Source organism: Grammomys surdaster, unplaced genomic scaffold (assembly GCF_004785775.1).
Source record: "Grammomys surdaster isolate TR1022 unplaced genomic scaffold, NIH_TR_1.0 126531, whole genome shotgun sequence".
In the NCBI taxonomy this organism is placed as follows: Eukaryota; Metazoa; Chordata; class Mammalia; order Rodentia; family Muridae; genus Grammomys; species Grammomys surdaster.
Window position 1 is genome coordinate 16,759,049 of NW_021621323.1, and position 27,123 is coordinate 16,786,171.

General features: G+C 40.4%; 1 protein-coding gene across 2 annotated transcripts in view; it reads left to right on the forward strand.

Annotated features, from left to right (window-relative positions):
* The window catches only part of Ndst3 (N-deacetylase and N-sulfotransferase 3), a 161,410-nt gene that overhangs the window by 30,315 nt on the left and 103,972 nt on the right, over positions 1-27,123 (forward strand). For both annotated transcript variants that reach the window (XR_003710383.1, XM_028760430.1), the window contains exon 3: positions 25,433-25,520. Coding sequence is in view for 1 of the 2 variants with exons in the window: in XM_028760430.1 (XP_028616263.1) it covers positions 25,433-25,520 (88 nt within the window). In the remaining variant the exon portion in view is untranslated. The remainder of the gene's footprint in view (positions 1-25,432; positions 25,521-27,123) is intronic.

Consider the following 27,123-nt stretch of genomic DNA (forward strand, 5'->3'; position numbering starts at 1 on the left):
AAGTAGCATATATGTGAGATGGAGGTCAGAGGATACAAAGTACCATATATGTGAGATGGAGGTCAGAGGATTCAAAGTAGCATATATGTGAGATGGAGGTCAGAGGATACAAAGTACCATATATGTGAGATGGAGGTCAGAGGATTCAAAGTAGCATATATGTGAGATGGAGGTCAGAGGATACAAAGTACCATACATGTGAGATGGAGGTCAGAGGATTCAAAGTAACATATATGTGAGATGGAGGTCAGAGGATACAAAGTACCATACATGTGAGATGGAGGTCAGAGGATTCAAAGTAACATATATGTGAGATGGAGGTCAGAGGATACAAAGTACCATACATGTGAGATGGAGGTCAGAGGATTCAAAGTAACATATATGTGAGATGGAGGTCAGAGGATACAAAGTACCATACATGTGAGATGGAGGTCAGAGGATTCAAAGTCCTAGAGACTACTCATACTATTCACAGAGGCTGATGAGTATGTGAACTCTCAACAACTGAGAATCACTGAGATGAGAGTATCAAGTAATTGTCTTTATGGAGTTGGTCTGTTTGCATGTCTTGATCATTAATTGATCTAGAAAGACCCGTTCTACTTCGGCCAGCACTATTACCTAGACAGGAGACCCTAAACTATGCAAGACAGGAGAAAACTAGCAGAAAGCAAGGAAACAAATGATCTGGGTACATTCTTTTCTCTCCACCTTTAAAGGTAGATGTGATGTGACCAAATGTCTCACGCTCTTGCCTCTGTGACTGTCCTATTGTGATAGCCTGTAATGTGAAATTGTGAGTCAAAATAAATCCTTTCCACCCATGTTGGTTTTGGTCAAGATATTTTAATACAGTGACAGAAATAAAATTAGAACAGAGAGCCAGTGTATGAAACAGCACTACAGCTACTAGTAAAATTATTATGTGTTGGAATTTGCTGCTGAGTAAATAGATTTTAGTTGCTCTTGCCCATTTGTTTTTAAAGACTAGCTACGCAGGGTGATGGAGGTATTACATTTTTTCATTATACAAACTTCTCTATTACCCATGTGTATCCCATAGCTTCTGTCATATAACAAACTTTTCTGGAGAGACAAAGGTATCCATGTGTCGACTTGCCACAAAAAGAAAGCCCACGATAGACCAAAGGGTTGTACCATTGTCCAATTTGGTGAACCAATGAGTTTTTATTGGGGTTACTAGCAGGAATGTGTGAGGGATTAGTTACATGGAACAGCAATAGATCAAAAGCAGCCGTGTGACCTGAAAGCCTACCCAATGTGGATAACCACTCCTGAGAACACAAAAATCTCATGTGGTTTGCAGGTATCTCCAAGGTCCAAGTACCTTTTTATTTCTGCAGTTTGGTCAGAGTCTCCACTCTCAGAAACTGTTCACTCTTGATTATACTGGAGGGTGGGGCTCCCAAGAATCTCCCCAGGAGTATGTGACCTCTTGTTTACCTCTTTTTTGCCACCTGAGGCACATGAGCCACTCCATCCCTTCTGCAGCAAGTGTTTCAGTTTGCAGGGACTGCTGAGGTTAGGAGGAACATGCTATGCGACAACTTCATATTGTTGCACCTTAAATATGTGCACTAAAGTTATATACAAATGTCTGGGCTATTTGCCTGGGCTTAGCCGTAGAATATATACATCACATATACAAACTCCTGGTCTCTATGCCCAGCACCACCAAAAGGAGATATACATAGTGTGCACTATTTGAGAAGTACTTAGTGGTCCAAAGCTACTTTTGTACCACTACCTATAGTAGACCAGTAGGCTCAATCACCATATGATTCCTAGTTCAGCATCATTTAATCTCCCCTATCAGTGTCAAAAAAATGCAATCCTGATTTTTTTTTTGTTCTGTGGTGTGGCCTTTATAAAAGTCATTACATCAAACAGAAAATACAATATTATAATAAATTTGTAATTATAACAACCCTTCATTCAGATTCATTCTAAGAAACCACTATTTTTATTGAAAAAGATAGATTCATAACTTACAGAAAAACAAAGATGAAAATGCTCTTTTCCCCCACTTAACTCCAGGAGAATTTTTTTTCATACTTACTGCTCAGCATTTGACTGAAATTAGGTCAGGAACTCAAGCAGGACAGGAATCTGGTGGCAGGAGCTGATAACAGAGGCCGTGGAGGAGTGATGCTTACTGCCTTGCTTCCATGGTTTGCTCAGCCTGCCCTCTTATAGGCCCCAGGACTGCCTGCCCAGGGGTGGTCCCACACACAGTGAGCTGTATTCTCCACATCAATCATCAATATAATCAAAGAAAAAAAGCTATCAGCTTTAAGAGTGGGGGCAGGAGGGGTTTGAGGGAGAGCAACTGGGGTGGGCTAGAGGGAGGAAAAGAAAGGGAAAGTGATGTAACTGCATTAATTTAATGTTTTAAAATCTGGGGATGGGGTCTAAAAAAAGAATAGAAAAAGTACCACCAGCTTGCCCACAAGTCAGCATTTTCTTTGTTGATGTTTCTTCTAATATGATTTTAGCTTGTGTCAAATTGATATAAAAACTAGTCTACATAGGTAATATGGGTGTTCTGCTAGCTTTATCCTTTTAAATTCAGTCTAGAGCCCCAGTCCAAGAAATAGTATCACTCACGTTTAGAGTGCACGTTTCTACTTCAGTTAAACCAAGCCAGAGAGACTCCCTCTCAGATATGCCCAAAGGTTTGTTTCCTGTGATAGATAGTCACTATTAACTACCATACACCTGAAGTCATTTTGTTTTTATAAAACAGCTTCACTGTGTGGTCCAGCCTGGCTTTAAACTTGTGTCAACCATCCTTCCTCAGCCTTTCAAGTGCTACAATTATAGATGTGACCCACTGTGCCTGGCTTTGGAATCTTTATTGACAGTGACAGATCATATAAACAATGTTCTGAGATAATGCCTAGGTCTCTCAAAAGCATCCCAAAGAAGCAACGTCTCTAGCGAACAAGCCTAGATGATAATCTCAGAGCTACATTCAGATGTTCAAACTTCATGTAGTCATCTTTAGGTGGACATGGAGAGGAAATGGATTAACAGAAATTATCCTGATTCTACCATTGAGAGTAATCACACAGACCAACGCTGTGATATAGAGCACATAGAGGCTCACAACCCTGTGTTGTGAAGCCTTACAGAATCCTGGAAGGTTACTCAGGTTGATCATGCTTGTGCTGCCATTATTATGGTGTCTGTTATGGTTTGGGGTGGTACAGCTAGCTAGCGAGCCTTGAAGCCAATAGCCCAGGCTGGCCTCAAACTCATTACAGTCTTCTTGCCTCTGTCCCTATTGTGCTGGGGTTATAGGAGTTAACCCCCAGGCTCACCTATTGTTTTTGTTATTGTTGGTGTCATTTTCTTTGTTTTGTTTCCTGTGTGGCGAAAAGGAAACTCATACTTTCTCCTTTGGGCTTTGTTCTTCTTTGGTCTAGATTTTTTTTTTTTTTTGGTCCCCTTCAGATGTGTTGGGGAAGCAATACCAGCTGTATCTACCAAGTTCTCACTAAAAAAATCAGAGCGCCAAGTCCCTGCACACAGCATTTCACTCTGCCAGTGTGGTCTGCTCTAACTGGGAGCGCCCACTGCATAAGCTGAGGTCTGTTCCTCTGAGATTTCCCAAGAGCCTATCTGTACTTAGCTGGGTGGGCATGCGAGCTATTTTCCCAGGGTTTCTCTAGAGGTCTCTGTTGTGTTCTGTGGTGCAACCATTCATGGGAAAGCTTTGTTATTTCACTTGAATAAAACAAAAGGACACAGTCCTCTCCTGTAACTTTCTGAGAAATGCTGTGACTCTATAGATTTTCTGTGTGTGTGTGTGTATGTGTGTGTGTGTGTGTGTGTGTGTGTGTGTGTGTGTATGGTGTTCCTTTGATATGTTGCTTTTTTCCATAATTTTTACACCATGTGTATATATGCTGTATGCATGTGTAAACCATTAGGTTATATGGAGGGGGTCAAAGACAGCTTATAGAATTCAGTTCTTCTCTTCTACGAAGTGATAGAACTCAGGTTGTCAGACTTGGCAGTAAGCACCCCTACCCCTTGAGCCATCTTGCCAGTCCTCTGTGTTACCATAAAAATACCTTGCAGTCCATTCATTGCTTCAATCCTAGAACTTATTTTAACTCAATCTGTTTTTATTCATGGAGATTTGGGGACTTACTGTTTGTGCAGTGTTACAAGATAAACATGTGACTCAAACTACAGTAAGTTTTCAAAGTTTGCCCTGATGCAGTGATAAGGCTCACACCTTTAATTGTTCATGTGTGTTCTTCTTAAAACTTAGTCATTAGAACAGCACCTGCTGACCCTCTGATACCTTCTGATTGAGAAAATTTCTATATATGAGTCACCTCCTGCCAGCTTTGGCCTCTCAGGAATTTCATACAGTGTGCCAACCATCTTGACCTAAAGATAGAAAATCACAGTTAATGTCCAAGTGATTCATTGTGACTGTGAGAAACACAGAGGAAAGTCCTTTAGGACCAGAATTCTCAGGACACCATGACATGGTGTGTATCTGTACTAGGAATCTATAAGTTCATAAGTGCTATTCTTTTCTCAGCTTGAGAAAGTGCCAGGCCAAATAATATGAAATCAGTTTAAAATGCACCAAGAGAGAATCTGCATTAAGAATTAACACAGTGTGTATAAAATCTATCATTGTCCAAGTTACTACAGAAATATTGTGGAAAGGTATTTTAAAAACTGAATTCATGGCATAAATGCTGTTTTTTGTTCTTGAAACATGAGTTAAAGATGTTTCTATATAGAAAGTGTATTGCTTAGGTTGAGACTTTGGCTTTCTTATTTCTGAACAAGAGAAGATTAGATTGTATGGAAACATATTTTAAAACATGATTGTTACTTTTACTTGGTGGGTTTAAGCAAATCTGTTAATATATCTGAGCTTCAACTTCCTTAAATGTATTTTTTTGTGTGTGTGATTAAAATCAAGCCCAGAGCCTTGTATAACCTAGGCAAGTCCTCTACCAATGACTTACCTCCCTTACAGGTAAGGTGGCAATACCTGCTGCTAAACCTTTTCTGGGGCTGTATGTATTAGCTGAAATAGGTAGGTAGGTAGGTAGGTAGGTAGGTAGGTAGGTAGGTAGGTAGATGGATGGATGGATAGATAGATAGATAGATAGATAGATAGATGATATATATAGATAGATGATAGATAGCACATAGATATATAGATGATAGATAGATAGATAGATGATTGATAGATAGATGATAGATAGATAGATAGATAGATAGATAGATAGATAGATAGATAATAGATATAGATATGTGCTTTGAAGGAATTAAGAGCACTAACATGAAGGGACATTAATTTTTATCTTAATGGCACAGAATATACTGTGCCTCAGGCTGGTGTGAAGCCCAGTGTGGGTTCTCTCTGCTGGATCCCTACAGGACTTGGCTTTTCCCAGGAGGATGCAGGCAGGATTGCTGAGTGGACTGCTGTCCAGGGTTAAAAGGAAAGCAGGAAAGGCTGAACTATTCCTCCCCAGAAATGGGGATCCTGGGAGGTTGTAGTGTCTGTCAGTCCTCTCGTTCCCACATGTTTCCACCCATGCAATCACAGACTCACAGGCTGTCTACAAGATTTCCCATGGTGTTTCTGAGACAGCCTGTGGTAAGCACCTCACTCACAGTGGCAGATTCTCTCAGCTCTCCTCGTTATCATGGTATCTGATAGCAGTGTCTTCATCACTCTCTGCAGAGTCTGTGCTGCCACAATGCAGCACTGCCCATCAGAACTGCCCAGTGTTCACACGTGACAAGTCAAATAATTGTATGAGGGTGGCCAGGAGGGAGGCAGAGGGATGACTGCAAAACTAGGTAAATTCTTGACCATCCAAGAACAAACAGTAGCTTTTTAAGGATTTTCCTTTCATTTGTATGCAGAGCTTTGCCACTATGTTATAAAATTGAGTATGGACACTCAAGGCTAAAGATAGACATTAGCTTCTCACTAGCAGAAACAGACTAAACCCAGCAGCCCGGATGTTAATGTGTAAAAGGCCAACATTAGCAGGTCTCAGCTGGGACAAGCTTTCCGAGTTGAGCCTATGACGTGAGACTACCATCATCTATCTTGGCAAAGAAATTCACCATAGGATGTTTAAGGATGAGCAGAATGTTCGATATTTTTTATTCACTTGTTTTCAATGTCCTAGTGCAGTGAAACTGAAAAGTTGGCCATACACAAACTTCATATCCCAGTGAATGGGAACAACAAGTGTGGAGTGAAGACCCATGGGTACCTACCTTAAAAATTAATATGAATAAGATAACAGCAATGAGAGGGCATAATATAATGCTTGAAGCCATGCCTTGACAAAATCACCACTGCTAAGAATTTGTAGAAACACATTTGGGGAGTTGCCTGTACTTCCATTCGGAAAACTTCCTGTGACTAAAACACTTGGGCTGAAATAGAAATGCCGCTCCTTGGGCTGGTGGGGATTTAACTGAAGGTGGTATGCATGCTGATGTGCATTGAACATATAGTTCCCAGCTTATGCAGTTTATCACGGGTTTCCAGGGGTACAGAAGGACCTGTGAAGCAGAAACCATCCTTCAAATACAGAATAGTGCTTTCTCTCAAGCTAATAACATAGAACAGTCCTTCAGCCTTTTAAGTGTATTGCTTCATGACTTATATTACCAATTTAAAACTCTTATAAAATATGATTTGTGTCCAATGCATTTTCCCAACTAGCAGCAAATGTCAGTGCTCTGCGTACAGTTAAGGTAAGCTTGACAACACCTTATTCCTACAAGTTCCTGTGTTTTCAAATTAAGATTGTTTTGTTGGGATATATGCCCATCATAAGTTAAGGAACAACTGTGATAAATGCCACATGACCCAAGCCACCTGTGCTATGTATGTTCCCTGCTGACTGACCTCTCCTGTACCCGGGCTTCATCTCTACACCAGGCTTTGGAAATGCTTGCAGCTCTCCGCCTCCTCAGTTCTTTTATGAGTTCCCTAGAAATGGCATTCCTCTTCTAATATATACAGAAACAAGACTGAGAAACAAAGAAATTACATGTAGTTTTTGTCAATTTGGGGTAATCTCATCTCCAAAACAATTTATTTAAATTACGAAAAAAATGTTTTGCCACTTTCATGGAGGGATTTTCTAAACTCTGTCTTTCATGGCACCATATGTTCTCAGTGAGAAAGCTAAAGAAGGCAAGGTGTGCTTCCTTGTCACTGAAAAGTTTAGGAATTACCTCAAGGGTGCTGGGAGCTCTCTGACAGTGCCATGTTGTTGATACTATTTTATCCCACAAAAGACAAACAGAAGACACTGCTGATCTTATAAGTTTATGAAAAGGAAGCATTTTATATTCGTAGATTCAGAAAGTGACAAGTTTGACTATGTAGTATGTATCTCTTTCTGTTATCATGAAATGCCTGAGGCAGGCTAGTTTTCTAAAGAAAGAAAGTTTGTAACTCTTAACTCTGGAGAACTAAGTGCATATGTTAGCATTGGTCCTGTTCCTTTGAGGACTTTCTTAGTTACCATAACTGGTAAAGTCGCAAATAGTAGGAAGTGATCCCATCTGAGACAAAAAGCCAGAGGCTGAGGCAGTGCAGTGTCTCCCATGGACATGGCCCCAGTTGACTTGACGTTTCACTAGTTACTCTTGTGAAGGTCTCACGACTTTCACTGTGATCATGCTAGGGACCAGAGCTGCCATCAAGTGAAACTTTGGGAGACAAACATCTAAGCCACAGCCTTGTGAAGCTGTCCTCTGCTGAGGCTCCTTCTCACTGTTCCACTGAGCACAGCTCCCTACAGGGCTCCAGGCAGAGGTCCGTTCTGCCTGCCACACCCCCACCCCCAGCCTGTCCTTGGACATCTCAGTGGCATTATCCATGACTCTTCAGTCTTACATTAGGTTACATATAAATCAGCACCAGGTGGGCACCATCAAGAACCAGGGTGTGCCTGGGCCTGCTCGAAGCCAACTTCAGCAAGGAAGTAGTACCCTGTAAAATAAGCAGTGGAGTCCTGAGTGGTTCTGAGTGATGAATTCGAATCCTGCATCAAACCTTCACCTCATGGTGAGAGTGAGTGCTCTAGGATTTCCAAGAGGGCTGGAGCCTTACTCACTTACTCAGTCATCCTGAGGACTGGCAATCCCAGTGCATCTACTTAGCATGTGGATGTTCTCTGGCACCCTCTTCAGGAGACACATGCACACACACACACACACAGAGACACACACAGAGAGAGAGAGAGAGAGAGAGAGAGAGAGAGGGAGGGAGGGAGGGAGGGAGGGAGGGAGGGAGGGAGAGAGAGAGAGAGAGCCTTCCTAAACCAGTTTACAATTTTCTCATCTCTTTGCACTCTGCTTCCTTTTGCTCCTGAATCTCACTTGTAAATTCAAGAACAGCCAACAGAGGGTATGCTTCAGCTGAATGCTTTGTTGTTGTGAACCCTCCTCTTTCCCCAAATACATTACATACTGTGTTTCTTTGATTGTCACTCACTGAGCCTTAGGGTGAGGTGTGTCCTTAGAAGGAATGTAACAGGAGTGGCCTCTTCTCTTGCCCCAAGTTGGACTTTCATTTATATCAGCATTCGGACTCTGACCACTCAGCCAATCTTGAAGACACTCTGTCTCAGCTCCCCAGTCTCCTCCTTTTTGGATTCTTATCAGAATCACCCACAGTGCTTGTGTTTGGTGTTTTCTGGCCTGGACCTCCAAGCTCTTCTCTCCTCCATTTGCTCCCCAGTACCAAGCTGCCACATCTGGTATGATTTCTAAAAGTTCCACTCCCCTGTGCCAGTTTTCTTTATTATGACAAAATACCTAAGGCAGACTGGCTTTATGAAAAAGAAAAAAAAAAAGGTTTAATTTAGTTCACAGTTATCTAAACTGCAGAATGGCATCAGCTCTGTCAAGGGTCACTCCTACCCTCCCCCACACCATCATCATCCACAAAGGTACATGTGGAGTTACAAAACCACATCACCAAAGAAGATACTCGAAAGCTCAGGTCTCACAATGCCCTTCACCACTTAAAACCACCACTTAAAAAGGATACCCAGCAAGCCCCCTAAACGTTCCAGAGTACCCTTGCCACACTGAGAACCAATCTTCAGTAGGCAAACACATATCCAAAAGCATGCAAAGCATAGCCTGCTCCCACTTAAAATGGGCAATTCAGAAAGCACTGTGTAAAAATGAGCACCTTCTAAAGGCCTTTGAAAGTCTCTTAACTAGCACTGTCTTTCTCTGAATCACCCTGCATTAAACATGGAAGTGGCTAAGTGAGAGGGAAAGAATAGCTTTTGGAAGTGAATCATGGGCAGTGTCTCTCTTCCCAAGTGACATGATACATACTTTTCATGGTTTCTTGGATAATCACCTAAGCTTATGACACATGGACCATTGTATTGATGTTGACTACATTTCAATTGTATTCAATTGCATTCCTATTTGAAGTTATCTCTATAAAGAAAAAAATAAGTCTGAAGAAGCCAAAAATGTCATTAATGCCCATCTGAGCTGGGTCACTGAGAGCGGACAACTATTTAGTGACCTAAATAGGGGAACACAGTGGCATCTTTTCCATCTTAGCATCACCTTACCAACTATAACTCAGAAATATAAATCAAACCTGTAACTTGTTTGGAAAAACATCAGTCAGAGGTCACAAAGTGGATATGCTCTCTGTTCAAGGAGTTCAGAGATCACAGTTCAGGTTTATGCTGCATGCTTCACTATCTTTATATGAAACCTTCCTATCAGACACATGCCACATCTGGTGTGCATTTATATTTTGATATATTAACTTCTTCTCCAAGAGGCATAAGACGAAGTATTCTATAGTCAGTGATACATTAGGGTTGCAAAGCTGGGTTGATGAGTTTGCAGTCAGTAAAATGCCAGGCAAAGCTGGAGGCCTGGGTTCAAGCAGCACCATACGGAAGCCAGGCAAGATGGTGGGACTTGCAGCCTAGAGCTGGAGAGGCAGGAGAGAGCTAATCCCTGAGCTCATCGGTGAGCCCTGGGTCTTAGTGAGAGACCTTGTTTTAACAAAGAAAGGTAGGACCAGGGAGTTGTGTCAGCAAGTAAAAGTTCATATGGACAAGACTAACAACCTGAGTTTGATCCCAGGAACACATGTAAAAGGAGAGAAACAACTCCCAAAGGCTGCCTTCTGATCTCCACGTGTTTAATTGTACATACTTGCCTGGTCTCACACAAACACATCATACACAGCACACACACACAAACACACACACTCATACACACACACATGCATATATACACACACATACACACACATACACACCCACACAAAAACATACACACACACTACACTAAAAAAAAGCAAAATATTTTAAAGATGAAGAGCTCCTGAAAATTGGCCAGGGTTGACATCTGTCTCCATGCAAGTGTACCCGCATAAACTGACACCCATAGTGACATAGAAAGCGAGAAGAGCTGAGAGAGAGGAAGAGAGAGAGATAGCACCATTAATCCTGAGTAGAAGAACTGGCACAGTGTCATGAGCTTTAAAAGCAAGGTATCAACCACAGTGATAAACATTGTGGTGGTTTGAATGAGAACAGCCCCCATAGGCTTTGATATACATAAGTACTTGGTCCCCAGTTAATGGAAGGATTAGAAGGTGTGGCCTTATTGGGAGAGGTGTGTCACTAAAGGTGGCTCTGAGGTTTCAAAGGCTGACAGACACCATTTCCAGAGTCTCCACTTCCTCCTTGCAGCTCTGACAGTGTGGAACACTGCATTTGGCCATTAGTACCATCTTCGACTCTAGCCTGCTCCTGAGTGATTGTCATTAATCTGACTTTTTCTTAGACAAGTAAAGAACTCTTAGTTAGTTTCTGGATATTTATACCCAATGAGGAAATGAAGGCCATCTTTTTTTTTTTTATTGGATGTTTTATTTACATTTCATATGTTGTCCCCTTACCCCATCCCCCACCCACCCAGGAACCCCCTATCCCCTCACCCCAACTCCTTCTCTGCGGATGTAACCCCTACCTACCCCCCCACTCCCACCTCCCCACCCTCAAATTCCCACCCCCTGGGGCGTCCAGCCTTCATGAGGTCAAGGATCTCTTCTTCCACCTATGCCCAGCAGGGCCCTCCACTCTTAGGTATTCAGCTGAAGCCCTGGATCCCTCCCTAAGTGCTCCCAGGCTGGTGGTTTAACCCTGGGAGCTGTGGTTGGTTGGTATTGTTGCTCTCCTCATGGGGCCACAAACCCTTTCAGCTCCAATGGCCTTCACTCTAACTCCTCCATTGGGAACCCCATTATCAGTTCAATGGCTAGTTGTGAGCATCTGCCTCTTAATGTCAGACTCTTGCAGACCTCTGAGGAGACATCCATATCAGGCTCTTATCAGCATGCACTTCCTGACTTCCACATCAGCATCTACCTTTGGTGACTGCACATGGGATGGATACTCAGGTGGAATGGTCTTCAGACGGCCCCTCCTTCAGTTTCTGTCCCTCATTTTGTCTCCGTATTTGCTCCCTTGAGTATTTTGTTGCTCCTTCTAAGAAGGACTGAATCACCCCCACTTGGTCTTCCTTCTTCATGAGCTTCATGTGGCCTGTGAGTTGCATCTTGGGCATTTCAAGGTTCTGGGCTAATATCCAATAATCAGTGAGTGAATACCATGTGTGTTCTTTTGTGATTGGCTTACCTCACTCAGGATGATAATTTCTAGTTCCTTCCATTTACCTAGGAACCTCTCGAATTCATTGTTTTTAATAGCTGAGTAATACTCCATTGTGTAAATATACCACATTTTTTGAATCCATTCCTCAGTTGAAGGACATCTGGGTTCTTTCCAGCTCCTGGCTATTATAAATAAGGCTGCTATGAACATAGTTGAGCATATGTCCTTGTTATATGTTCGAGCATCTTCTGGGTATATGCCTAGGAGTGGTATAGCTGGATCCTCAGGTAATGCTATGTCCAATTTTCTGAGGAACCGCCAGACTGATTTCCAAAGTGGTTGCACCATCTTGCAGTCCCACCAACAATGGGGGAGTATTCCCCTTTCTCCACACCCTCGCCAGCGTCTACTATCACCTGAGTTTTTAATCTTAGTCATTCTGACTGCTGTGAGATGGAATCTCAGGGTTGTTTTGATTTGCATTTCCCTGATGACTAAGGATGCTGAACATTTCTTTAGGTGCTTCTCGGCCATTCGAGTTTCCTCCGTTGAAAATTCTTTGTTAAGCTCCATACTCCATTTTTTAATAGGGTTATTTGGTTGTCTGGAGTCTAATTTCTTGAGTTCTTTGTATATATTGGATATAAGCCCTCTATCAGATGTAGGATTGGTGAAGATCTTTTCCCAATTTGTTGGTTGTCGTTTTGTCCTATTGACAGTGTCCTTTGCCTTACAGAAACTTTGCAGTTTTATGAAGTCCCATTTGTCAATTCTTGATCTTAGAGCATATGCCATTGGTGTTCTGTTCAGGAACTTTTCCCCTGTGCCCAAGTATTTGGGGGTTTTCCCCACCTTCTCTTCTATTAGTTTCAGTGTATCTGGTTTTATGTGGAGGTCCTTTATCCACTTAGACTTGAGCTTTGTACAAGGAGATAAGAATGGATCAATTTTCATTCTTCTACATGTTGTCCTCCAGTTGAACCAGCACCATTTGTTGAAAATGCTGTCCTTTTTCCACTGGACAGCTTTAGCTCCTTTGTCAAAGATCAAGAGATCATAGGTGTGTGTGTTCATTTCTGGGTCTTCAATTCTATTCCATTGATCTTCCTGCCTGTCTCTGTACCAATACCAAGTAGTTTTTATCACTATTGCTCTGTAGTACAGCTTGAGGTCAGGGATGGTGATTCCTCCAGAAGTTCTTTTATTGTTGAGAATAGTTTTTGCTATCCTGGGTTTTTTGTTATTCCATATGAATTGGGAATTTCCTTTTCTAACTCTGTGAAGAATTGAGTTGGGATTTTAATGGGGATTGCATTGAATCTGTAGATTTCTTTTGGCAAGATGGGCATTTTTATTATATTAATCCTGCCAATCCATGAGCATGGGAGATCTTTCCATCTTCTGAGATCTTCTTCGATTTCTTTCTTCAGGGACTTGAAGTTCTTGTCATACAGGTCTTTCACTTGCTTGGTTAGATTCACACCAAAGTATTTTATATTATTTGCAACTATTGTGAAGGGTGTCATTTCCCTAATTTCTTTTTCAGTCTATTTATCTTTCATGTAGAGGAAGGCCTCTGATTTGTTTGAGTTGATTTTATAACCAGCCACTTTGCTGAAGTTGTTTATCAGGTTTAGGAGTTCTCTGGTGGAAGTTTTGGGGTCACTTAAGTATACTATCATATCATCTGCAAATAGTGATATTTTGACTTCTTCCTTTCCTATTTGTATCCCTTTGACTTCTTTTTGTTGTCTAATTGCTCTGGCTAGGACTTCCAGTACTATATTGAATAGGTAGGGGGAGAGTGGGCAGCCTTGTCTAGTCCCTGATCTTAGTGTGATTGCTTCAAGTTTCTCTCCATTTAGCTTGATGTTGGCTACTGGTTTGCTGTAAATGGAGGCCATCTTTATGAAAGAACTCCCAGGCCTCCCCTTCCAGCAGTAGCAAGTGCCCTCTGCCCTCCCTGTGCCTGCTGAAGGACAGCCATGGACAGCTGGTGGCTGTTCAGAGTGTTGTGTCTGTTTCTACCTGGACTGTAAGTGACATATCTCTGTTATCTGTTCCTTCATCACTGCCGAGTCACAGTATTGCAAACGTATAAATCAATGAAGTAGAAATAGTCACACGTCCCTCTTTCTTTTTCTTTTTTTCTTTTTCTACAAAAAAGGCAACTTAGGAAAGGTACTTGGCCAGAGAGAAAACTTACTCTGTGTCCTAGGAACAGGGACCAGGCCAGGAAACTTTGGTCCAGGGACCATGCTGTTCCTTTTCTTTCTGAATAGTCTCTTGGATTCTTATTAGTTTTCATTTTAACTTTAAAACTGGGGTTCCTCCAAAACTGGCAGCCTCGTTAGTTTTAACCCAGAACTGCACTGCAGTGTCAGACCTAAGATGCCCAGACTAGAAATCCCAAGGATCAGTGAATGTACTCAACAAATGTTCCTGGGCATCTACCTCATTACTCTGGACTCTGTGAAGCTGAGGAAGCAGGCAGAGTCCTGCTCGGGAGCCTCTTAGGCTCAGTGGAAGTATAATAACATGTTGGAGGCTGGCCAGTCTGATGAAGAGACAGCTGTGAAGTAGAGGACACAAGGATGCCTGCTCCTTGGGGGCATAGGAGTACCCATGCAAAGGTTTTAAGGCTATTTTCTTTGTTTCAGTAAAAAGGGGGGCTCCTCTAGTAACACACTGTGTAAAGGAAGACATAAAAGATTCAGATATGACAAAAAAAAAAAAAACAGGAAAAGTCAAAGTCTAGATGCCCTTGTCCTAACTCCCTGGAGATAAGAAAGCCCATGGCTGAAGCTCAGGGAGGATTGACATCTAAATTTTGATATCCAAATTACCTTGACTCCTGTAATTCACTCGAGGATGCCACTTGACAATGTGAACAATTTTCCCCAAATTATGTTTTAAATTATGGTGAGATAACGTTATACATTTGTTCAGTTAAAGCATAGAAAAGATCTTTTTATAAAAATCTCATTTTCCCCTCAAAACATCCTGTCACTGAGTGACAGATTTAATTTGATTATCCCAGCAACTAACAAAAGATACGACACATAGTAGATATCCGCTAAATGTGATTCAATTAGCAATGTGACTTAGAATCCTATGGTTCGACATTAATTCTCACCCAAGCACAGTGAACAGACAAAGGGAGAGAGGAGTCTTCTTTTCCCCCTGTATCCTAATTTGCATATGTCTATGGTTTTTTTTATGCTGATCTACTCTTCCTTCACCTAATTCTTTCATTAACTTCTTTAGCATCTTTTCTTGCAATCAGTTTGTAGAATTTCTTTTGTTCTGTCCTCAGAAACTAGATCACAAATCCCTACCACAATAATGTGAAAAATGAAGTGATTCAAAATGACAGTTACCTTTCCTAAAAAAAAATAAATATGCTGGGGACCCATGTGGAAGAGTTAGGGGAAGGACTGAAGGAGCTGAAGGGGATGGCAACCCCATAGATGAACCAACAGTATCAACTAATAGGACCCCTCAGAACTCCCAGGGACTAAGCCACCAACCAAAGGGCTGATCTGTGGCCCCCAGCGCATATGTAGCAGAGGACTGCCTTGTCTGGCCTCAGTGATAAAGGATGCACCTAATCATATATAGCCTTGATGGCCCAGGAAAGGGGGACGCTTGTAGGGAGGATGAGGTGAGGATGGGTGGGTAAGTAAAGAGGTGGGGGAAGGAGATGAAGAATTCTCAGAGAGGGGCAGGGAAGGGGGCAACATTTGGAATGGAAATAAATAAAATAATTTAATAAAAAAAAGAAAGAAATCTGCCTTAATGTGTTTGGGTAGTGTAATAAAACACCCCACAGTGGTAACTTACGCACAATAGACTATTTCTGCCAATCATGAGTCTGAAAGGCACCAACAGCTTCTATGTGCACCAAAGCCCTGGCCTCTCTTTTTCCAGGTAGAATTGTGTTGCCACATTACCAGGAATCAGATGCTGATGCCACATGCTCACCAGGGGAAGGGGCAGAAAGGACAGGCACCGTATCTAGTTCTGTATAAGGACCCCAGTTCATGCAGGAGATCCCCATTCTAGTGACTCCATCAACCTGAAGCCTCCTGGATATTATACATGGGTGACTAAGTTTCAGTATTTGAATATTAGTAACAAATTCAGATCACAACAAAATTCAATTTTCCTATTTGCTTTCTCATAGCTTTCTGATCTCATGGGCGTTTTAGGTTCTGGAGGAATAAAGCTGTTATGTAAAATATATACTTGCATCTTTTCCCCGGCTTACATCTGAGCAAACTATACAGTGTATCTATCCATTCAGAACAAATTTTGCAGTCTGATGTGAAGCTATGGAAGAGGGTTCTTCAGAAGACTTATCCTGGGTCTGTATGGACCTTTCATAGCATGCAGATTTCTGTGAGTCTTATTTTCCCCAACAAAGACTCATTCCACTAGGGATGATTGACTGACCTGATTGATTTAACTATTTTACAGTGTATATATATATATATATATATATATATATATATATATACATATATATATGTATGTATCAAAATGTGACCCTGTACACTGTAAATATATATCTTTTATTTCTCAATTATACCTTAATAAAGCTGAAGGGATTTTATTCTTTGAAAATAGAGGAGACAAAGGAAAGCCACTCCAAAATTATTTAACCAATAACCTGGCAACCTGAATAAACCCTGTAGTGGGGAACGTGTCCGTAAGAAGTAGCAGAAGTACTGAAGGCCTTCAGAAGCAAGAAATGATCAGGACTCTCACAGAGGCCAGCGGGGACAGAGCCTGGTGAACAGAAACTTGACAGGGCCTAAGACTGAAGCCAGAGCCAGGCAGCATAGTGACTTCTGGAAACCAGACCACGCTGCTATCAAACAGCCTGGTATTTCTGAACTCATACTGTGAAGAAGTTTCTTGATGCCAGCACAGAGGACAGAGAACATCTGTAAGGGTCCATGATTTGCCAAAGAATGATACCCTGGACTCCAATAGAAAGTATACACAAAGAGTGTTTTACTCTGCAGAAGTCTAGCATGCTGGGGTCTCCTATTACCAAGATAGAGAGACAATCAAATGAGCTCACAGGCTTGATTTAAAGCACCTTGGAATTCTGGGATAGATGAGCTTTATCTTACTCCATCTCTAGGCATTCCAGAACCATTATGGGGCATGAAGGCTGGAGCCTGGGGTTCTTTCCATTATTAATTGTCTTGCTTGGGTTTTCCTGGACTCACTCAGTTCTTAGGCTTCGTTCATCTCCTTAAGTGCCAATTTGAAGTCTGTCTTGGAATCAACATAGCCTTCTCAATCTACTGGGGAAAAAACTGTGCATATAGCACCTATTTAATAAGATTCAGCTGATCCCATACACAGAGACATCAATGCTCATAGTTGTATGCTCTAAATCTTCTCTTCACAGAGGTGAAATTCACTGACCTCTAATTAGCCATCTAGTTAAAATTAGAGTTGTGGCCGTTAGCATTTTTGTTAACAGATACAGGCACTACCTCTGCAAAGACCAGACACGGCCCTGATGTCACATGGATCCCACACCCACAGCTTATTTGCACCTCATCCCAACCCTGGGAACAGTCTGTTTTCCCCCTCTATGGATTCAGACACGGCACATAAATAGATTCCTACAGTATGTGACCTGTGTGCTCACTTAGCTTGCTTATGAGGCTTGTCTGTGCTGGGACATACATCAGTACATTGGTTTCATGGGTGAATACTATCATATTCTATGCATGTATCACAATCTGTTTATCCATTTATCTATCAGTGAGCCATAGGAGCTATTTTCATGATTTGGTGATTGGGACTCGTTGCTATAAACTACTGTACAAGCATTTGTGTAAAAATTCTTCAGAGTTTGGAGTTTATACCTTGAAGTGGAACTACTGGGTTATACAGTGATTCTATTTAGCTTTGTAAGGAAACACCAAGCCATTTTCCCTGGAGACTGGATCATTTTATAATATGGAATGGTGATCTATTTTACAATATGGAATGGTGATTCTTTACCTACCTCTGAACCTCATAAGCACCTCCTTCCGCCCACCTGCCTTCCCAAGAGTGGAGCCGTCACCCCTAGGCCACTGTGCTTTACCTAGCATGTACCCTGAACAGCTGCTCCAACCTGGCTGAAGAGAACTTTTATATTTTTAACTACAGAGGAAAGTTTTAGATGGAGAAACACTGAGGTTTCACATCTCAATTTGAGTCTCAGCAGTGGAGGGTGTGGGGGGACCAATGTCCTAGTTTGAGACAGGCAGGCAGGAAGACTCCCCTCTTGCCTCTTTGTTCTCTTCAAATCTTCAATTGATCTGATTTAAAAACTTCCTAAAAGCAAAAAAGTCAATCAGAATGACTCCACATATTCTAATGTTAATCTCCTCCAAAATCAGCCTCTCAGACACCAACTACCTGAGTAACTCATATCCCATTCAAATTGCACCAAAAAAATTAACAAACAAAAATAAATCATTTTTTTAAACAACTTCTAATTTGAAAATCCACAATGTCTATTATTTAAGTCGTTCATGGAGCTGTTGACTACCTCTACCTTCCATACACCAGGAGCCTACTAAGCCAATAGTTGTCAGCACCTTTGCAGATGCTAAGGGCAAAAACAGGCCTATTAATTAATTAGAGCTACCTTGATCAATCAACATTCCAAATCAAGAAACACACAGGAGATCCTTAGAGTGCGTTGTGATGCCCCATACACCAAAATCACCCTTGGGTCTCACTTCAGGAGTACTGCTCAGGGTTTCTGTGTTAGAACCCAAGGGTCAATATTCTGGTAACATTTTTATGTGATCTACTGCTACTTTAAAAAAGAAATGTTATACATTATTGAAATCATCCGGATAATGTGTAAACTCTTTTTTTATATATATAGATGATTTGTGAGATGTAGTTGTCAGGTTCCTAAGGGTGTCATATTGTGATTGTGAACTATTTTTGCCTTTACTTTTTTACATAAGTCCTTGGAAGCACTGATATAGGACACACTTTCTCAAATTAGATAGATAGATAGATAGATAGATAGATAGATAGATAGATAGAAAAATATTTTCTGATTATATTTTTTACCTTGACTTGTATTGACATTTTCATCATGATTTAATCATAATTTTACTCCTAACCCACTGAACAAACACACCTGTGTGCCGGGCTCCTTCCATCATGCTGAGACAGGATAGACATAGCTACTGCCTCATGGAGTGGTTAGTCAAGCTTCAGCCCCACTTTGCTGGAAAGGTGCTGAGGACATTGGCCATGTGTATTTTTAAGTACTTAGCATTTTTACTTCTTGGTAAGAGTAGGTAACATTATTTACAAGTATTAACGTATTTTATGACATGTGAAATCCTTTTTCTTATAAGTAGTTAATTGAAGAAGGCATAGCTAGCAGTTTCCTAAAGTTACCACATTATAGGAATTTGTGAACTGCTTTGTACATTTATTTTTCTTTAAAAAATATGTCAGTATTTTGCCTATTTATGTATATCAACCAAACACTAAATAAAATATGCATAAAATCTCAAACATTCAATAAAGAATAGCACTTAATAATTTTCTGTTTCCTAGTTACAAATTGTTTTTGCCAATTTCAATCTAACAATTATTCTAAGAAAACTATCCCTCAGTATAGAATTTGAAGTTTATGTATAATATATGTTCCAGGTGAGTTAAAAGATGTAGAAAGCACTTTAATATACTGTGTAATTCTTTTCCCTTACCTTCCACACAAACATAAATGTCCTTATTCTACAAATACAGAGCAAACATAAAAATCATGATTATTCTGGTGGGGAATGGAGGATTCAGTAATGTCCTTTAGAAAGAGGCTCAGAACCCTGTGAGGGTTACTGTCAGACAGCTGCTTGTTGAACCTCCATTTTAGTGCGAATAGGCACCCACATTATTAAAGAGACATTTGGAATACAGCTGGAAACTGGCACTGTGGGCATATGTTTTTTGTTGTTCACATGGTTAACAAGAGGAAGCAGAGATGGAATTTTGTGGCAAAGCAAGAATTTTTCAAGCTTAGTAAAAAGAAGGGCCAGTGGCCCTCCTAGAGTCACAGCTCCATTGTTCCACGTTAGGGATTAAGAGACTTGGAGCCATTTCTCCCATGTCATCTGAAATACATTAAACTATACTTGTCCTAGTTTGTTTTCTGTCTGTGATAAAACACTGATGACACAAACTTGAGAAGAAAGGATTTATGTGGCTTACACTTCTGTGCCATAGTACATTGTCAAAAGAGACCAAGAAATGAACCTGGAGGCAGAAACTGAAGCAGAGATCATGGAGTGATACTGCTTATTTCCTTTTTCCCATGCTTACTGAGCCTGCTTTCTTAAACAGCCCAGGACCAGCAGCCCAGGTTGGCCTGATCTTCATCACTCAGTAACCATGGAAATCCTCCCAGATATGCCCATGGGCCACTCTGATAGTGGCAGTTCCTCAGTTCAGGTTCTCTCATCCCAGGAATCTCTAGCTATTGTCAAGTCAAACTAACCAGTGCAATACTCAACATTAAAATACCTTCCTCATCTTCTGTTGTCTCACCAACCTAGTCTATTCACTTGCAAATGATAAAAGAGTTCAAAATATAACCTAGGTGGTATAAATAAGAAATAAAAAATTAGCAGCTGTTCTTCTGAAGAATGCCACACATTTGCTGAATACTAAAATGACTCTCATACCAAAAAAAAAGTTTTGCAATTATGTTTAATTTTAATTTTTGCCTCTCATTTTCTCTCTTTGATATATTCATTCTGTTAAGGAAAGTTGAGTGAAATCCAAAGGCACATAAAAGCTTCCATTTTACTCACTCCTCGGAGCTCAATTTCTTTAAATTGAATCCTTTTTTGCTGTTAACCAGATCTTGCAAATGTTCTTGACTTTGCATAATGAGGACTTGGAAAGCCAAGAAGGAACGGCATATACGTTCAACTCTGAAAAAGTGGTTTTTAAGTTTTTGTGAATTATGTTTGAATGCAAATGTCGTATAATTTTATTGAACAGTGTGTTCCTTTTTAGTTCTCTACTAAACACTTTCAGATTTCCTGCCATGTTTGTTGGTTTGTTGATTTGTTTGTAGAAAGTGGATAGAATTACTTGCCTCTCGGGAAAATTTCTGACCATGTAAATACAGACTTATACAAAGAACAGGATTTATGTTTGCTAAAGTGAAAGGAACGCAAATGTATAATAAGCAGAAATGTTCAAATCAATTCTAGCACAGCCATTTGATGTGACCAGTATTCTGGTTTGATTAGAAGGTTTGATTTGGGGGTGAAAGGATTTATCCATAATACACTGTTGAATAAAAGATGCAAATATGTTCTTTTCATTCTAATTATAGCATATTCTAAATCCTCCTTCATTGTACGATGGGTTCTCCATGATTCTAATTTCCCTACATCTCCCTATAGCTGCATCTAAATGGATTGACTTAGTTATTGAGAAAATAGGAGAATGGTAACAATACTATCTTTATAAGTGACTACAAAATGTCTTATTTTAAAAATAACCAATGGTATATGGAATTGTAAAAATATACTGTTCTGTTAAAACCATGCTATATTCTGGAATTCCTAATAATAAAAGTACCACTTTTCAATAATGAATACACTTGAAACTAAGCCCCATGCTTCCAAGGCTCTTGCACTAGCCATTGAAGAAGTATGATCATTTGCCTTTTCCTTCCCTGACTCTTCTCCCTGTAAAGGGTCTATTTTCAAGGATTTTTTTTCTCCATTTTGGTGTTGTAGCAATGATTTTTATTATTATTAGTTTTTGATACTGTCACATCAATTTAGACACATCACAAACAGAATCAAAACAAGGAATCATTTTCTATTTGTTCATAGCCATGAGCACACTGTATCAGGTAACTATTTCATTGCAATAATAACAAGTTTAATGAAAAGAATGTTGTCTGAAAACATTCCCAGGTACTTAAACTTCTTGCACAAAACATTTCAGTGTATTTTGTAGCAATGGAAATAATGCATAAATATGAGACATTTTTCTCATGTACATTCCGAAAATCTGGTTTGTAAAATCAATTAAAGTATGAGACGTATTGCTGTTTATTCTAAGTACATAAATACCATATGGACACAAATTCTCTCTCTACCATGTGTTGACTACTCAGTTTTTATTCCTGTGACCTCATACCTGGGAAGAATGACGGACTTTGCCTTCTGGTTTCAGAGGCAGCTTCATAGAGTGGAGGGTGTGGGGGGACAGAGTACTGCACTGTAGCATCACACACACAGAGAAAGAGAAGACAGAGAAGGACCAAGGCACCATACAACCCTCAAGGATAAAGTCTAGTATTCTACTTCCTCTTCCCTTGATCACCTCCCAATAAAGTCATCATGTGATGGCTTAAAGTTGGTCCAGTCTGTGAGTCAGAACCCTCGGGGTCTAACCATCTCTGGGATACCCTCACAGGCACCCCAGGTGTACTTCCTTAACTTTTTTAGCATTTCTCAGTCCAATCAGCTTGACAATTAGGAAGTACTGTCTCACCATACATAGCGTAATTATTATCACCATATGTTTCAGTATATCTTTTAAGTTCTTGGATGTTTGTTTTTTAAAATGTGTTATAAATGTGTGAAATATTCAAACTTGAAAAATCAGGGGTAGTAGAGTTATTGGAATTCATATATTCTAGTTGTCAAAGATATTATTCTGCAAGAACTTAATTTAGTTTCTAAGGCTCAGGAATAAGAGGTTTGCATGTTCTCTCCTAATAGCGATAGTGATCATAACGATATATTAAACAGTCACTCTGTGGTCACAAAACAATGTTCACTGAAGGATAGTTCCAACAAAAAGGGCAAACAGCGAAAGGAAAGGACAAAGGCATTTCAGATTTAAGAAGTCATTAAATATGCAAGAAATAATTTTAGAATATGTTTTGAATGTTTATTCAGTGAATGAATAATTAAAGGGTGAATTGGAGTAAAATAGAAAAAAATGAGAAAAAAGACTTTAAAATGGAAGATACACAAGAAAAGTTAGCCAGGATGTTCAGCTGGGGCAAACCAATGACTGACCAGAAGAATAGGACAGGTTGGGGGAGGGGCAAAGAAATCATGTGACTCACATAAAGACAACAAACCAAGTAGCAAATGAATGGGTGTATGGATAGATGGAGAGATGATAGGTAGATAGATGACAGGTTGTAGACAAATGATAGCTAATATATAAAGACCAGATAAATGATAGATAGGTAAATGATAGTAGATAGAAAATGGATAATAGACTGTAGGTAGATAGGCAGGTAGATATGATGGATGGATGGATGGATGGATGGATGGATGGATGGATGGATGGATGGATGGATGGATGGGTGGGTGGGTGGATGGATGGGTGGGTGGATGGATGGATGAATGGATGGATGGATGGATGATAGATGTAGATACTTTAATGGCTTCTTAACAAACTTAACTAACCAATCCAGCATGTATGGTTTGCTCTCATTATACTCTGACTTAGAAGACTCTTTTAACTTTACAAATGAAGGACCAAGCTTAGGCAAGTGCCACAGACTCCCTTGAGTATTCAGTGGTAGCAACCATGTCAGCTGTAGTGATGATTTTAGCCACAGAGATAGCAGAGCAGCAATGCTCAGTGCTGCACACATATTGTGTTCCAGACACTGCAGCAAGAGCTTACACTAATTGTCTCATTTAATCTTCAGATAGAGCTCTGAAGTAGCACTACCTTGACTTCAATAACAGTGAGACTTGGGTTTGAAATAGCATACCCAAAAGTGGAAACGTACAGGAGATTCAGAATTCCAGTTAAGACCAGCTGACTTCCAGGTCTGTACTCTTAAAGACTAAACTATATGCTCCACAGTCCTCACCACGGGAGCCAAAGGAAAAAAGGCTCAGACCTTCTACCTGCACAGCACCCTCCCTGCAGATTAACTTGGAGAAGTAAGGGGTCCCTTTCTTCACTACAGCACATTCCCTTGTCCAGTTTTTCTTCCCATGCTCCTCCTATGCCCCACCCTTATAAAGGCAAGACCTTACCTGATATCAATTAGACTTTATACTCAATTAGACTTTGTAGCATAGTGTGGATTTCCAGCATCAGACCTTCTATCCATCAGTGTCATGTAGATCCACATAGTATATCATTCAGTCCTGCATATCAAGGAGTTGGTTTTTGCAAACAAAGAAATGTTAGGAAAACAATTGCATACTTACACTTCAATAAGTGATGATCAGTTAGGTGAGCTTAAGTTGAGGAAACAAGGATTTCGTCCTCCACATCTACACAGATTCACTTGCATTTGGATAAGGCAGGCAGTCTTCTGACTGGTAAGAGGGAGACTGAACCTGGCAGCTCAGATCCTACCGAGCATCAGTTCTGTATTAAAGAACACAAGGTTAGTTGTGGGCCTGGATATAACAAAGGGAAGGATCTGATAGAAGGTCAGTGTGAGAGCCCAAGTTATGTCTGCTTTTCATTTGGGATCCTTTTGTCTATGAAATTAAGCAAGCCATTTACCTCAGTTTCTTCCTGTGTAAAATGAAGTGTTAACCAGGATCTTTTTGAAAACCAACAGTGCTATTTATGTTTGGTTGGGGTAGACACTAAATTATAATAACACATACACGCACACGCACATGCACATTCACATGCACACACACACAGCAAGGGGGAGGCAGAGCAATTGGAGTCATTGGTCATTGAAATTTAAAGAGGAATCAGGAAGTAAAGGGGAAGAAACAATGAAAGTGCAGTAAATAGTCATAGACAGACAGCAGCATTAACCCGGAAAACCATCCTTCAAAAATGCCCCTTACAAGAAGTGCAATATGTGCACTCTTGCCACTGACAAAAGCTTGACATAACTTAGACAAGCAGGGAGCATTACTGATTTTGGCTCACAGTTTTAGTTCATCATGGGAAATGGATCAAAGCAGAGACTTTACATCATGATGTCCAGGTAGCGCAAAAGAGCACAGAGGAGAGATGGCCTGTGCTCGTTGCCTTTCTCCTTTTTTTCCATCTTCTTTTCCAACTTGGTCCTGATCTACTGAGTGATGCTTTTCATATTCAAGAGATTATTCCTCTTAGCTAATCCCACCTCCTGATTCTATCATGGATACACCCATAGGTGCACTTAACTAATCCCATAGGTGTTTCTCCATCCAAACCAGTTGTCAGTCAAGATGAACCGTCCCAAATATTTGCTTGTTTTAATGATCAAATTATACATTTTCTTTACCTTCTTATCTTCTTGAATAACAATCATTATCTTTTGGGTATCTCAGATTTAAAAGTTAAAATGTTTGCATTTTGAAGAACAATGATATATCTGAGAAATGCCAGTATGGTTTTTTTTTTTCCACATATGTTCTTGCCAGGCTTCATTTAAAATGAATGTCCTTTTGGAATTGGTTATCTATGTCTCTGAGAGGTAAAAAGAGATATAATACACCACTTCCTTTATACATATGGATTAAACTTTTCCTTTCACTTTGCTTTCTCCAGCCAACATTTTTTTTCAGATTTCTCAAGGGCTGAAGCTGGAGTACGTGTATGTGCTGTATAATCTTAACATTATTCATGATCTGCCATTTGATTTGAATAGCATGGTCTTACTCTCTGAATGTCTTTCAGTACCTTGTCACCCTGAAATGCCTTTTGTTCGTTCTGTATTTCAGGCCCTGCTTGACACTCAGAATCTTTTGCGCACACAAATCACAAATTTTACATTCAACCTTGGATTTTCAGGGAAGTTTTATCACACAGGTAAGGCTCCTCTGACCACTCTATTTTAAATTACACTTCCTTCCTGGTCCCTCATTCCTGCATCCTTCCCCTGTTTTTTTTTTTAACTCCATTTAACTCCATTTCATTTAACTCTAACTACTTTTAACCTTTAGAAAATGTTAATGATTCTAAAGCTTGTGGTATTTTCAAATGTCCTTTCTTTTTTGCTGACCTGTAATTTACATATAGAAAAGTCTATAGTAACAAACTATCTTGAGTGAATTGTCACAAACTATGCACAATGAAACTCTGAAGTAGAGCAAGAAACCATTACCATTCCCTCACCCCATTCCCCTGGGTAGCCTCTACCCTTCTGATGCTATCACTTCTATACTGCGTCCTTGGCTTTCAGTACCTTGTTGGCTATACCTTGTTAGCTGTGACATAAGTGTAAAATTCACTGTATCCAGCTCTTGGTGCTGTTGTTCAACCTTCTATTAGTCACATGGATATGGTACTTACATTACTGTTCTCCTTTTTCATTTGCTGGTAGTGTTTCTTGTTTGAGTGTACTAATACTACTCCATTCTACTGCAATGTAGATGGTTCTCTCTAGCCTCTGGCATTTCTTAGGCCAGCTTGTTATATGCTCACCCTGTACCTTAGAGGATTTAAGTTCTTTTCTGTTGGCTGTCAGCCTAGAATGGAGTTGCTCAAATGACATATATATGAAAAAACTTGAAGAGGAAAGGCTAACTGATTTTACAAACTGATTTTCCCAGTGTTTATTCCTAGTTGTCTGAGGACTGTGCCTCATATTTCATGTTGTTTTCCTTTTAAATTTTATCTGTGTTGTGGGAATATAGAAATTCATATGATGGTTTTGATATATATTTCTCCTATGAACAGGAAGTGAGCATGTACACATGATTGCGGGCTATTTGAGATCCTCTTCTGAGGAGTTTTTGTTTCTCTGTTACTTATTTGTAGATTCTTGATCCATTCTGCCTGGTGATTTTTCAGTTAAATGCATTGCAAGTTCTTTTTTTTTTTTTTTTTTTTTTTTTTTTTTTTTTTTTTTTTTTATTGGATGATTTATTTACATTTCCTATGTTGTCCCCTTACCCCATCCCCCACCACCCCCTCGGAACCTCCAATCCCCTCGCCCCTCCTCCTTCTTCTCTGTGGATGTAACCTCTATCTACACCCCCCCCACTCCCACCTCCCCACCCTCAAAATTCCCACCCCCTGGGGCATCCAGCCTTCATGAGGTCAAGGTTCTCTTCTTCCACCTATGCCCAGCAGGGCCCTCCACTTTTACATATTCAGCTGAAGCCCTGGATCCCCCCCTAAGTGCTCCCAGGCTGGTGGTTTAGACCCTGGGAGCTGTGGTTGGTTGGTATTGTTGCTCTCCTCATGGTGCCACAAACCCTTTCAGCTCCTTCAGTCTTCACTCTAACTCCTCCATTGAGAACCCCATGATCAGTTCAATGGCTAGTTGTGAGCATCTGCCTCTGAATATGTCTGACTCTTGAAGGCCTCTGAGGAGATATCCATATCAGGCTCTTATCAGCATGCACTTCCTGTCTTCCACATCAGCATCTACCTTTGGTGATTGCACATGGGATAGATACTCAGGTGG